General features: G+C 37.9%; 1 protein-coding gene across 1 annotated transcript in view; it reads left to right on the top strand.

Moving 5' to 3' along the window:
- The first annotated feature begins 544 nt into the window (after positions 1-544).
- The window catches only part of PCYT1A (phosphate cytidylyltransferase 1A, choline), a 56,482-nt gene continuing 42,631 nt past the window's right edge, over positions 545-14,395 (top strand). The window contains exon 1 of the mRNA XM_007949407.1: positions 545-661. Within this exon, the coding sequence (XP_007947598.1) occupies positions 545-661 (117 nt within the window). The remainder of the gene's footprint in view (positions 662-14,395) is intronic.

Raw genomic sequence — 14,395 nt, 5'->3', positions numbered from 1 at the left:
AAATAAATTATTTAAAAAAATGATAGGGTAGAGTGTTTAAGGGTAAAGTGTATTTACTAGCCCTTTTGAAAAGATCCTCTTTCTCCATCCATACCACAGTCTATCTTTTATATTTCCTTGTACCTGTCATTCTACCAGATTTTCCAAGGATTGTAATATAGGGACAGTGGTAAAAACTATGTGACTTAATTTCTCAGCCAAGTCATTCCATTGTTTTGCGTGCAGTCAGGATATGAGATTAGTTGTTAGTATACAGGCTGCATTGTCCAGGGGAATAATTTCCTAGGTCAGGTGATTCATTGTGGTCATTGTTCCACAGAGAGGAATCTCAGTGTTTCTGCTAGAGCCTTTGTTTTGCGAAGCTTCTGCTAGAGGCTGTAGTTATGCCAGATGCAATTCATTCATCTTGATAATGGTGTGCAGTGAAGAGATGATCTTTTACTGAAGTATCAGTATAAACATCTCTGAAATACTGGTTAGAACTTTTTTCACCTCAATGAGAAAGATTTTTTTCCCCCCACTTTCTATGATTAGTTGAAAGAAGATGGATGCACACAGTTCAGCCAAAATTAATGCAAGGAAGAGGAGGAAAGAGGCAACTGGACCCAATGGGGCAACAGAGGAAGATGGAATTCCTTCAAAAGTGGCACGCTGTGCAGTTGTAAGTAAAGAAGAGATTTCTTTGTTGGACCCTTAACCTGGTGGGCGGAGAATAGAAACTGATATAACATTGATGATATCAGTATTACAAGTCTTCTTAAATAATACAAAGAATGAATAGTAAGTGTATCTTCATCGTTACTGGAAATCTTGGCTTTCTTACCAGGTTTTGACTCATAGCTAAGTTGTAAGAGCTTTATTTTGGAGTTGGAAAAAGAATGTTAGGAAGATTTTGAGATTGTATATGTATTACGCTAGATATCAAATTCAAACTAATGAAACTGGGGCTCCAGAAAGTGATCTGATCTTGATATCATATCATGGTGTTTAGTTTTCTGCATCTTACTGTCTTTTCTCCCCATATCTTTCATTCACTCTTGCTGGATATATCTTAGATGAGAACCTTTTTCCATTACTGTCAACCTTATGCTTCTTTATTTCTGACATCATCTTTGTGCTTCTTAACTACTGACAAGTCTTAGATGAAAGATTCTATTCCACATTACCATCCTGTCTCAGCTTGGTACCCTTCTCAAGGTTTCTCCTAAAAACATGTCAAAGAACACTTATGCACAATTGAAGTTATTATTGATATACAATATTATTATGAAGTCTGTGTTTCAGAATCCCTGTGCCAGAGTTGTTTATATCTGTTTTTTCTTCATATTACCCACTAGTGAGATTCTGCTAATCTGTTTCCTGTTTTGGTCTTTTGCCATAATGATATTTTAAATGTCAGCTGTGTTTTATTCCTCACAGAGTTTTTTAGTAATGACTCATTGCCAAAATAAATCTTCTGCTTTAAGGATGCTATTTTATGTCATTTTACTAACAGTGCCTAGAATTTTCAAAACACAATACAACCCCATTCTAGTTATGAGAAAACATCAGACCAACCCAAACTGAGGGACATTCTAAAATACCTGACCAGTACTTTTCAAAACTATGAAGATCATGGAAAAACTAAGAAGTTGCCATGGATTGGAGGAAACTGGGAGACGTGAGGACTAAATTCTAAACTTAATCACTTCTGAGTTATATAAAGAGCTGCATAAATGCAAGCACATACTAGAGAGGACAGATGCCGTGTGAAGATCACCAAGGAGCTGGTAAACACAGGGCAACCAGCAAGGAGAGAATGAATACAGCCAAGACAAAGATTTGGCTTTAAACCTCCAGAACTATGAGAAAATATATTTCTGTTCTTTAAAACTACCCACTTGTTGTATTTGTGTTACAGCACTACTAAGAAACTAAGACACTGATGAAATCTAAATAGGGCCTGGAGTTTAGTTAATGGCAATACCAATGTTATTTTCTTTCTTTTAAATGTACCATTATTATGCAAGTGATTAACATTAGGGGATGCTGAGTGGAGGATATAGGGGAATTCTTTGTACCATCTTTGAAACCTTTCTGTAAATCTGAAATTTATTTTTAAAAAACTCAAAAACAATAGAACTGCATTGTCATTGTGAAAGAGAGATAAGCAATTAGATCTAGGTGTAAGCAGTGGTTACTATAACAACTGCTTGTAGAGAAATGCCACAGCATCTGTCATTGCCACCCTGAAACTCACTGCCTTTGAGTTGGATCCAACTCATAACGACCCCTCCTTGGGTTTCCGAGGCAGTATCACTACAGAAGGAGATTGCCCAACCTTCCTTCCAAGGAGTGGCTGGTGGGTTTGAACGCCAGCTTTCTGGTTAGCAGTCAAATGCCTTAGGCACTATGCCACCAGAGCTCCCATTGCCATCCTAGAAAGTTAAAATATTCTTTAGAGATTGGCTACATTCTGCCTGAATTTTTATTTGCTCTTTCCTATTCTTTATATCCGTTTCTGACAACCACTCCCTTGGTTGGCTTGTTCTGTTTCCTTCTTTTCTAGCTTATGGCAGTAATTGTTGAAAAATATCCAGACAGCAAGTGCCATGAATTCATAGAATAAAAATGGCATGGGATATAATAAATGAATCATAGATTAATTTAATCATTATTTCTCAAAATAGAGATAGATAGGTACAGCTCCTAGGGAGGGTTCAGCAAGATTCTGAGGCTGAAGAGAATAAAATAGGTATTTGTTGGTAAAAGTAACAGTTTCACATTATATCAAACTCTCCTGTATTGTTTTTTAGCATTTAAGATTTGCTACAGTATTGAAACTAAAGATATAGATTGTAGGAATTTACAAAATAGAAAAATTCTGTTTACAGAATAGAAAAATTTTAATATCTAAAGGTATTCAATAAAGGGCTGATACTGTAATTATAGCTTTATAAGCTTCAATGAAGTTATTTTGCTGAAGAAAGACGTTCACGGAATTCTATTGTTTAATAAGACCAAAGGAAACAAACAAAAAACTATCTTAGTTACCTAATGCTGTGTAACAAAGTATACCACAAGTGGGTGGGTTTGAAGAACAGAAATTTATTTTCGCAACAGTTTTGGAAGGCTAGAAATCCAAATCAGGACATCAGTTCTAGGGAAAGATCCTACCTTGTTGGTAACCCCAAGAGTTCCTTGACATCCCTTGGGCTCCCTTGGCATCCCTTGACATCTCTTAGTGTTACTTGGCATCTGTCTTCCCTCTGTGTATATCTCTATCTGTTCTCTTTTCCTAATTTAGAAGTAAATGAAGTTTAGGACCCACCCTACTCTGGTATGACCTTATTACCATAAAAAAACAAACAAACAAACAAAAAAAACTCTTTTTTCTCCACAGGGTCATATTTACAGGTTAGGATTTCAACACATATTTTTTGAGGACATAGTTCAATCCATAACACCACCTAAAACAAACAAAAATCCACATCAAAAGTGCATCTATATTTATGTTTAATATTTTATAACTATATCTATGTGTGGATAATAACAAATTATGGGTAACATTGTGAAGAATGGGAATTCCAGAACACTTAATTGTGTTCATGTGGAACTTGTACACAGACAAAGGTGCAGTCACTTGAACAGAACAAGGAGATAACTGTGTGGTTTAAAATCAGGAAAGGTATGAGTCAGGGTCTTATCTTTTTACCATACTTATTCACTCTGTATGCTGAGCAAATATATCCAGGAAGTTGGACTATATGAAGGAGAATGCAGCATAAGGATTGGAGCAGGACTCATTAACAACCTGTGATATGCAGGTGACACAATCTTGCTAGCTGAAAGCAAAGAGGACTTGAACCACTTACTGATGAAGATCAAAGACTACAGCCTTCAGGATAAATTATATGTCAACATAATGAAAACAAAAATTCTCACAACTGGACCAATAAACATCATCATGATAAACAGAGAAAAGAGTGAAGCTGTCAAGAATTTAATTTTACTTGGATCCATAATTAATGCCCATGGCAGCAACAGTCAATAAAATAAACTATGTGTTGCACTGGAGTAAATCTGCTGCAGAAGAACTCTTTAAAGTGGTAAAAGGCAAAGGTGTCACTTTGATGACTAAGGTGCTCCTGACCCAAGACATGGTATTTTCAGTATGGATGAGAAAGCTGGACAAAGAATAAGGAAGACTGAAGGAAAATTGATGCATTTGAAATGGTGTTGACAGAAAATACTGAAGGGACCATGAACTTCCAGAAGAATGAACTAATTTGTCCTGGAAGCTAAGAATCATCAGCTTTGGATCCTGTTTCTCTTTCTTCTCATTCTTTTTAGGACTTATCACTTTCAAATACTCTGTATAAATGTGGCATATGATTTATATTGCTGTCGTATACCAATTTATATTTCATTTACCAACCGCCTCTCAATTAATTTATTTATTACTACTATTTCTTTATCTTTCTGTAAGTCCAAATATGTAAGTTTTATATCCCTTGGCCATTGATCAAACTGCGAGTTCCACTAGGCTAGTTCTGGAGGGTTCTAACCCAAAGAAAAAAGCATTTTTGCTCTGAGACATTTAATAGTTGTTCCAAATCAATATTCTATCTTAAGCCATAAAAGCAGCTGGGCTCTACAAATAGGGGGCATATACCTCCAGGCCTGATATTGATGATATTGGTAAGGGCAGTTGCATTAATTTCCTGTGGCTACTGTAACACATTACCACAAATTTAGTGGCTTAAAACAGCAATGATTTATTATCTTCCAGATCTGGAGGTCAGAAGTCCAAAATGTGTCTCACAGGGCTAAAATTAAGGTATCAACAGGGCTGCATTCCTTCTGGAGGCTCTAGGAGGACAATCTGTTTGTTTTATTGCCTTTCCTAGCTTCTAGAAGTTGCCCACATTCCTTGCCTGGTGGCTTCCAGCCAACAGTTGCATCACTCTGACCTCTGCCTCTGTTTTATCACATCTCCATTTCTGGCTCTAATGCTCTTGCCTCTCTCTTTCACTTTTAAGGAGATCTGGTGACACAGTGCCTAAGGCATTTGACTACTAACCAGAATGTTGGCGGTTCAAACCCATCATTTGCTCTGTGGAAGGAAGATTAGATCTTCCAGTAAAGGAACATTTACTGCCTTGGCAACCCAATGGGGGTTGCTTTGAGTAGGAATAAACTTGATGGCAGTGGAGTTTGCATGTGTATGTGTGTGCGATTAGATCAGGCCCACCTGATAATCCAGGATGATCTCTTCAGCTCAAGGTCCTTAACCTCGTCACATCTGCAAAGTTCGCTTTGCCATGTAAGGTCACATATTCTCAGGTTCTGGAGATTAGAACTTGGACATCTTTGGGGGGGCCATTATTTCACATACCACAGCAAGTAAACTCAGGTTGATTGAGTGAGAAGTTTGAAAAGTGTCTCAACAGTCAACAGAACAGAGTGTTGTTCTTTTATGACTGTTTCCTAGAGAACTGACATCAAAGAAATGGTGGTGAGCACCAATTCAACAATCTCATTTGGAGTAGGGCCAGGTTATTACTAAGTAGGTGATGTTATGTACTGTTGAGTCAGACCTGACTCATAGTGACCCTTCCTTGGGTTTCTGAGATGGTATTACTACGGAAGTAGATCGCCTAACCTTTCTTCCAAGGAATGGCTGGTGGGTTTGAACCACTAGCCTTCTGGTTCGCAGTTAAGTGCCTTAGGCACTACGCTATCAGAGATCCTAAGTAGGTAATACTCTCAGCCAATCACCATAAGGTCCTAAGTAGGTGATACTCTCAGCCAATCACCATAGCTTAGTTGTAGAGCAAAGGAGGACAGTTTTCTTAGTGGAGTGGGCTCTGTTCTCAGACTTAACTTACATAGTCCTTAGAATCCGATGAATCTTAATGCTTTAAATTTCTTTACTTCATGTCACAAATGAATTCAGTAAACTGCTTCTTTTTCAACATCCCTCAATGGTACTGACTTACTTTGGGCTTTGGTCAAAGACTCTTTCATGCAACAGAGGGACCTACTGTAGTGAGGAAGAGTGTCTGCTAAATAAGCTTATCTGCCATTTCCACCCTATTATACCTGTATTACTATGAATCCCTTTAAACTCTGTAGCAAAAGTGAAACAAGATTTTTTTCTAACAGCTTTACTGAGATATAATTGACATACCATACAATTCACCCATTTGAAGTGTACAATTAAATAGTTTTTAGTGAATGGCTGTGTAGCCATTCACCACAATCAACTTTAAAACATTTTATTACCCTCTAAAGAAATTCCACAGGAGCTTTGGTGGCATAGTGGGTAAGGTATTTGGTTGTTTACCAGAAGGTCAGAGGTTCAAACCCATCAGCTTCTCTGTGTGAGGAAGATGAAGCAATCTACTCCTTTAAAGATTTACAGCCTTGGAAACCCAATGAGTTGGAATTGACTTGATGGTAGTGGGTAAAGAAACTCCATACCCATCAGCAGTCACTTCTCCCCATTTTCCCTCAAGCTCCCAGACCCTGGCAACCACTAATCCACTTTCCATCTCTGTAAATTTACCTGTTCTGGATATCACTTTTAATGCAGTCATAAAATGTGTGGTCTTTTTTGTCTGATTTCTTCACTTAGCATAGTATTTTCAATGTCTATCTGTGTTGTAGCATGTGCTTCATTACTATTTATTACCAAATGACATTCCGTTGTATGGATATATACCACATTTTATTTATCGATTCATTAGTTGTTGGGTTAAGCAGACAAGATTTTCTCACATAATTACAATATGCCAACAAGGCAGTAGGTATTACGGGAATAAAGATGAACAAGATACTCCCTTTGAGTAATGTGAGCGTAATGTAGAGCTGTATAGACCGTGGAGCTTATTAGTGTAACAAAAGTGCTTTCCTTGAAAGTGGGGCAAGAAATAAAAAGGATCATCAGCTATTAGGTAGCTGAGTTAGTGGGTCAGGATGAAATGGATAGAATAGAGAGTAAAATGTTAAAGAGGAAAAAATTAAGGAATAACTTATGGCCAGAACTATTTTGTCTATAAATATATAAAAAAAATTACTGACATAGATGCTTCTAAAACTACAATCAAAAGGATCACAAAAATATTTACAAAAAGCTCACAGAAAAATAGGGGAAACAGACAAACAACAAATAATTAAGGTATGAAGGAAAAAATGCCAAATAGAAGGAAGTTAGAGGAAGGTGCTAGAAGAGGAAGTGATTTATTTAGACAAGGGATATGGGCAGTAGTTTTGGAAAAGCTTCATGGAGCAGATTATTTCTGAGTTGAACTCTGAAGGATAAATAGGAATTCAAGAAATGGCCATGAGACAGAAGTACAAGTTTAGAAGTATAATATATCAGAACTAAAGTTTAGTGGGAAGCTCTGGTAGCATAGTGCCTAAGGCACTTGACTGCTAACCAGAAGGCTAGTGGTTCAAACCCACCAGCCACTCCTTGGAAGAAAGGATGGGCAATCTACTTTAGTAGTGATACTGCCTGGGAAACCCAAGGAGGGGTCACTATGAGTTGGTCCGACTTGATGGCACATTAAAAAAAGAAAAAAAAAAAGAGTTAGTAAACAGGTAATATTGCTGAAGCTCAAAGTCCAGGATAAGGATCTGTGAGATGAGGAAACCAAGGGCCTGATCATGAAGGATCTTGTGTGCTGTGCTGAGGGTTTGAACTTTGTCCTATGGGTGACATGGACAGATTTTGCTCAAATAATTTCTTTTAGAAGGATCAGCATGAGGCTAGTCCCTGTGAGGCAGAGGTTAAAGATGTGCCAAATGTTCAGCTTTTCCAGTCTGCTGTACCTCTCCATCGTATCTGACATCAACTCCTCCTCCTCCAATCGGTACTCTCCCTCCTGTCTTAGGGTTCTGTATTTTGCCATAACATCTCACAGAACTCATGAACTGCCAAGGAAATGGCTCATACAATTGTAGAGGCTGGTAAGTTCCAAATCTGTGAGTCAGATGTTGGTCTGGAGGAATCTTCTCACTCATGTGGTTGCAGGGGCTGACGAACTCAAATTGGCAGGTCAGACGACTGGCTGCTGTGTCGAGTCCCAAGAACCAAGGGTTGAGATGATGGCAAACCAGATGCAGGATCCAGAGCAACAGCACAAGCTTTGCCAGAGCATTCACATATATACCCACCAGGAGACTAAAGACGGTGACTTGAGTCACACCCTCCAGCAAGGTGGGACTCAAGATACAGCCCATCCTAATCCTGCTTCATCAACACAACAGTTAACTCACCCCGAAATGGGACCATCACCACAGGCGTAGAAGCTAGGATTTGCAGTACATCACAAAATGGAGGGCTATGGCTAGAAAGGCTATATTTAGCAATGTAGTGCACTGCAGATTTATCATTAAAAAAGATCTTTTTGGTAGCTTTCAAAAGCAACTGGGATAGCAGAACCAGAGATACTAGTTGTGAGATTGTTGTAAGATCCAGGTTGGAGGTGATGAGGGCTTAAATTATGACAGTAAATACGGATAGGATGAGATAGTTTTGAAATGTTTTAGGAGGTAAAATAGGTCGTGGAGGTTACTGGGATACAGAGGGTGAGAGATATTAAAGATAACTCTAGGTTTCTAGAGTTTTTAGTCTTAGATAGATTGTATAGGTGGAATATTTTTTCCTGAGATAAGAAATACAGGTTCACGGGTAAGACAATGATTTTAATTTAATGTAGGTTCCGTTAAGTAGAAGGCCAATGAATGAGACAGCTAAACAGTAGTAGCTGGATAAATGAGCACATTGTTCATATACACTGAAATAGCAATAAGAGGAAGTCAGGTTGAATTGTTATTTTTCCTTTCTCCCTCCTCTCTTCTTACATTCTCAGGGAGTGGTATTTTTCTGCTCGGTCTCTTATTCTTTCTCACAACACATGGTATTCTTCTTGACTCTGTAGACCTTTTCCCTGACAATATTGGAATAATTTTGGATCCCCAGAGAACCTGTTACCATTTGTACAGAATGTTTGGGTGAAAGAGAAACGTTTCTCTGTTGCATTCTGAAACTTTTTCCTGAAAAATATTTAAGAAACTTTGGAGAGTAGAAAGAGTACTGGGGAGACATTATTGAGGTCTAGTCTCATTTTGAGTTGTCTCCATTTCTTTATTAGTAAGGACAACAAATCTCTTCTTAGTCACTGGAATTTTTAGGATAAATGAGTTAATGTATGTGAAAGTAATCAGGAAAAAGTTGTACAAATGACATTGATATTTAGAAGATAATTTATAATTTACAGCTTCATGATTATCATTATTAGTTATAATTATTAGATGAATTGATTTATACATTTTATATGGCATTTAGAAGCTAACTCCTTAGATTGGTAAAAATTAATTAATTTTGTTAGCATAATAAAGGCTTTGTTCTATATAATGGAAGAGAGGAAATGAGGTAACATTATTGATGATGACCTAAATTTGTTGAATGTTTACTGTATGTGAAACATTGTGTTATTTACTTTGTGCATGTTATTTAATCCCACACTAACCTTGTGAAGTAGGTATTATTATCTTCTATTTTCTAGATGATGAAACAAAAGCTTTAGTAGTTTGTTACAATTTCACAGTTATTAAGTGATAGAGCTGGGATTCTGACGTAAGTTTTTCAAACCCTAAATCCATGCCATTTCATTTACACTTCGCTGCCAGATATTCAAGCGTCTTGAAAATAATATTGTAGGATGCCCTTGTAGTTAAAAGGAAGATGATGAGTTTTAGGAGAGCATAGATAGAAACTTCAGTTTCTGAGAAGACAGTAAGTGAAAGAGGGTGTTTTTAAAAATACTGCCCATTCTACTTTGCTTTACTAGCATTGGGAGGGGAGGGGAAAAGAGAGGAGGGAAAATACTAGATAGGTAAGAGACAAGCATTGATTTGGGTGAAGGGAAAGGCAGTATTCCAAAAGCGAGTGACTCCCACAGTAACACTAGGGAAAAGGAAGACACAAGAGAGGTACACAAGAGGTACACAACAGGGATAAACACTTTTACATATACAATACTGCATTATTAGTAACAGCAAACATTAATCTGTGGGTGAATACATGGGTACAAAGGCTGAATGATCAGTGATGTCTAGGTAAAAGGGAATATACCCAGGACCATATATAAGTTAGGCAGTGATATTTCTACGTGACTGTATGTGCGATAAGAATGTCTCTCTATATAAAAGAGCTATTAAGAGCAAACTTATGATAATTCTTAACCATAACCAACCACCCTTGAGGGAGGAAGTTGTTGAGCCAGTGGGCTCGGGAACATGGATATGGGGGACATCTCAAATGGCATAGCATACTACACAAAAACATTGTAATACATCCTACTTTTGTGAGTAGTGACTAGGGTCTTAAAAACTTGTGAGCAGCCATGTAAGATGCAACAATTGGTCTCTCCTTGTCTGGAACAAAGAACAAAGGAAACCAAAGATGCATGGAAACAATCAGTCCAAGGGAGTAGTGGACCACATGAACCTCAGCCTATATGACCATGAGACCAGAAGAACTGATGGTGCCTGGCTACCACTGTCAACTGCTTGGAAAGGGATTAGCATAGGAGATCCTGGATAGAGTGGGAGAACAATATGGAACGAAACTCAAAATCATAAAAAAGACTAGGCTTCCAGCCACAGTAGACAATAAACGAGTGTATAAGGTGAACATTTACACCAGATGGGTACATTTCTTAGAACAATTAACTGTGGGAGATCAGAAGGGCAGTATTTGCATAGGGAGGTAGCTCAGAGGGCAGGAATACATGGGAAAGAAAGACAAAAGATTGCCTGCCACAGGGAGGAGGTGGGAAGAGTTGTTACGTTATGAGGATTGCAATCAATGTCATGAAACAAAATGTGTGGGAACTGTTGTACGGAAAATGAATTTGCTCTGTAACCTCTCACCTAAATCACAATAAAAAATTAACAAAACAAAACAAAACTACTTATTCTAACTAGAGGCAACCCTAGGGACATAAAGATTTTACCCATCTGTTGTAGCTGTAGAATGTTAGGTTTCTTTCTCTATACTTAGGAGGAATTGATTCAGCACAAACACTAGCCAGGAAGGACAGCTGCATCTGCCCTCTGCCTTAGAACATAAACAAGTATGTGAGGAAGATTGAGAAACAGAGTTATGAAGGATGGGATTTTTTTTTTTTTAATTTGGCAAAATTCACATAGCATGAACTTCGCCATTTTAATCATTTAAAGAAGTACAGTTCAGTGATTTAGAGTATATTCACTATGTTGTACAACTCTGACCACTATCTAATTTTAGAACATTTTCATCATCCACAAAAGAAACCTGTACCCATTAAGCAGTCATTCCCCATTTTCCCCCCACTCCAAACTTTAGCAATCACTGATTTACTTTCTGTCTCTATAGATTTGCATGCATATTCTGGACATTTCATGTAAATGGAATCATACAATATGTGTCATTTTGTGTCAGGCTTCTTTTACTCTATACAGTTCATCATGTTGTAGCATATATAGGTCCTTCTTTCTTTATTATGGTCCATCTGTATATATCACATTTTGTTTATCTCTTCATCCATTGATGAATATTTGGGTTGTTTCCACTTATTACTTAAAATTTAGATAGCCACATGTGTCTAGTGGCTGCAGTATTGGACAACACAGTGGGGTAGGTGGAAGGAGGGAACAATGAGAATGACTTAATATGGGTATGGGGTCAGAGAGTGATGAAAATGTTCTGGAATTAGATGGTGGTGATGGTTGAGCAGTCTTGTGAATGGACTAAAAACCATGGAATTGTGCCCTTTAAAATGATTAATTTTGTTAAGTGAATTATATGCCCCGCCAAAACCCCTGTATTTAGACTATGTTAAGGTGTGGCAAATTGAGTTTTAAGTACTTGCTTGTTGTTACACTATTCTCTGTGCTTTTATGTATGCTTGAAGTATTTCAAAATTAAAAAAAGAACCTATGTATATTGTAGCCTTCTTGGGGAGTAGCATTTATTACGGGTGATAAAAATATATATGCCTGTGGGCTAGCAATTCTACTCCTAGGTATTTATCCTAGGAGAGCAGTAGGACAAATACATAGAATTGGGGTATCTGTGGATACGTTATTATTAGAAAACTGGAAGCAACCTAATTACCCAATAATAGAGAACTGGTTAAATTAATTTTAGAATATGCAAATATAAAGCCACTTAAAATGATAGTATGGATGGATATATGCTGTATATATTTTGAGGCTCATGTTATATACTGTGAAAAAGAAGATTACAAAGCAGTGTAATCCCTTCTGGGCAAAAGACATATCTTTATTTCTATAGGAAGTAGGTCTAAGAGACAAAAGCCTAGAAGGATATAGTTCATATGTTTAAAATGTAGTTATTTTGGGTTAATGTGATTATAAATTATTTTTCCTCTTAATTGTATTTACTAAAGCTTCTGCAAACAGTATATATTTTGAAATAAGAAACAAAAATGAGCTCCTTTTTTAACAATTCTGATTTGGGTGGAAGTTTACAGAGCAAATTATTTTCCATTCAACACTTCATACACATTTTGTGACATTAATTGCAGACTACAATGTAACAGCATTTTTCCCACTTCTTCCTTGTGTTTATTATTTCCCTTTGTCCTTCTTTTGTACCCCTTTCTGTCTGGCAAATGCTGCCCTTTTCTAGTATGGTTGACCTAATGAGTGCGTACTCTCTGGTGTTACTGTTTACCTTATTATTTGGCTGAAAGTTGAGCCACAGGGGTGAGTTCAATTCCAGGCTTGAAAGGTGTCTAAGGGCCATAGTCTCAGAGTTCTACCAGTCCCTATCAGACCAGTAAGCATGGTCTTTTTTATGATTTTGGTTCTTTTCCACATTTTTCTCCCACTTTATCTGAGACCTCCTGTTGTGATCCCTTTTAGAGTGGTCAGCAGTCGTAGTGGGTATCATCTAGTTCTTCTGGTCTCAGGGTCATGGAGGCTGGGGAAAAATCAACTCTTGATGATAATTGGGGAGCTCTGGTGGTGTAGTGCCTAAGGCATTTGACTGCTAACTAGAAGGCTGGTGGTTCAAACCCACCAGCTACTCCTTTGAAGGAAGATTGGGCAATCTGTTTCTGTAGAGATACCACCTCGGAAACCCAAGGAGGGATTACTATGAGTTGGATCCAACCCAATGGCAGTTTGTTTGTTTGTTTGTTTGTTTGTTTAATGGTAATTATAGAAATCATACATGAGGAAGAAACATAAGAATATTTTATTAATGATTAAAATCATCTAAGGTCCAACATTTATCTCTTGATTTCCTATCAGCAGGATTACACACTTCACCTAAATTTGAAATGCTCTTTGCCTGACTATGACCTCTTAAAAGTTCTCTCTCTTACTGTTCTGCCTCCACTGAACTGTTGTTCTAGTTTCCAGTCTTCTCTCTGGTTTTCACTTTCTGGTTGCACTCTTTTCTGCCTATATGCCCAGGATGGGCAAACTACTGCTGGCCCACAGGGGAAATCTGGCATGCCACTTACTTTTGTATATAAAGTTTTATTAGAACATAACTATGCTCATTTATTTAACATATTATCTACAACTACTGTCACCCTACAAGGGCAGAGTTGAGTCATTGTAACACAGACCGTATAGCCCACAAAGCCTAAAATATTTACTATCTAAACTTGGGTAGCGCAAATGGTTACACTCTGGACTATTAAGGAAGACTGGGCAGTCTACTTCTGTAACGATTTACCACCTTGGAAACCCAAAGGAGGTCTCTATGAGTTGGAATTGACTCGATGGCAGTGAGTTTGGTTTTGGATTAAGTGAAAACTTAGCAGGACAAGCCCGCCCAGAGGCTCCTCAGAATATAGGCCTGGTGATTTGCTTCTGAAAAGTCACACCCTTGAAAGCTGTGGAACATTTCTACTCCTTACACATAGGGTCACCATGAGTGAGAATCAACTTGATAGCAACTAACAACACCAGCAGCAGCCTGTTAGAGAAAGATTTGCTGACCCCTGTTTCTGTGCCATAGTTAACCACTTTCAACTGCTTGAGAACATCTTAGATCCCTTTCTCTCCTCAATCCTTTACTCTCCTCTTTGGTCTCCCTCCCATTTACCAGGGTCTAGCCCTAGATCTTTTGTGGTTTCTGTTGTTTCTCTTCCCAGGTCTAATGACCTTTTTTTTGTGTGTGTGATTTGGGTGAAGATATACAGAGTGAATTCACTTTCCATACAGCAGTTCACATATACTTTGTCTCATGTCATTGACCACAGTTTACAATGTAACAGCTCCCTTCCCACTTCCTCCCCATAGTTACCTCTTCCCAGTGACCATCCCTCCATACTCTCCTGTGCCCTGAGCTGTCTCCCTGTGCATAAGCAGCCCTTCCTTC

The sequence above is a fragment of the Orycteropus afer genome, unplaced genomic scaffold (genome assembly GCF_000298275.1).
Source record: "Orycteropus afer afer isolate SDZICR_OR568_19922 unplaced genomic scaffold, OryAfe1.0 scaffold00245, whole genome shotgun sequence".
Taxonomy (NCBI): Eukaryota; Metazoa; Chordata; class Mammalia; order Tubulidentata; family Orycteropodidae; genus Orycteropus; species Orycteropus afer.
The sequence above is the reverse complement of the archived record's forward strand: the minus strand, read 5'-3'. Positions and strand labels throughout refer to the sequence as shown.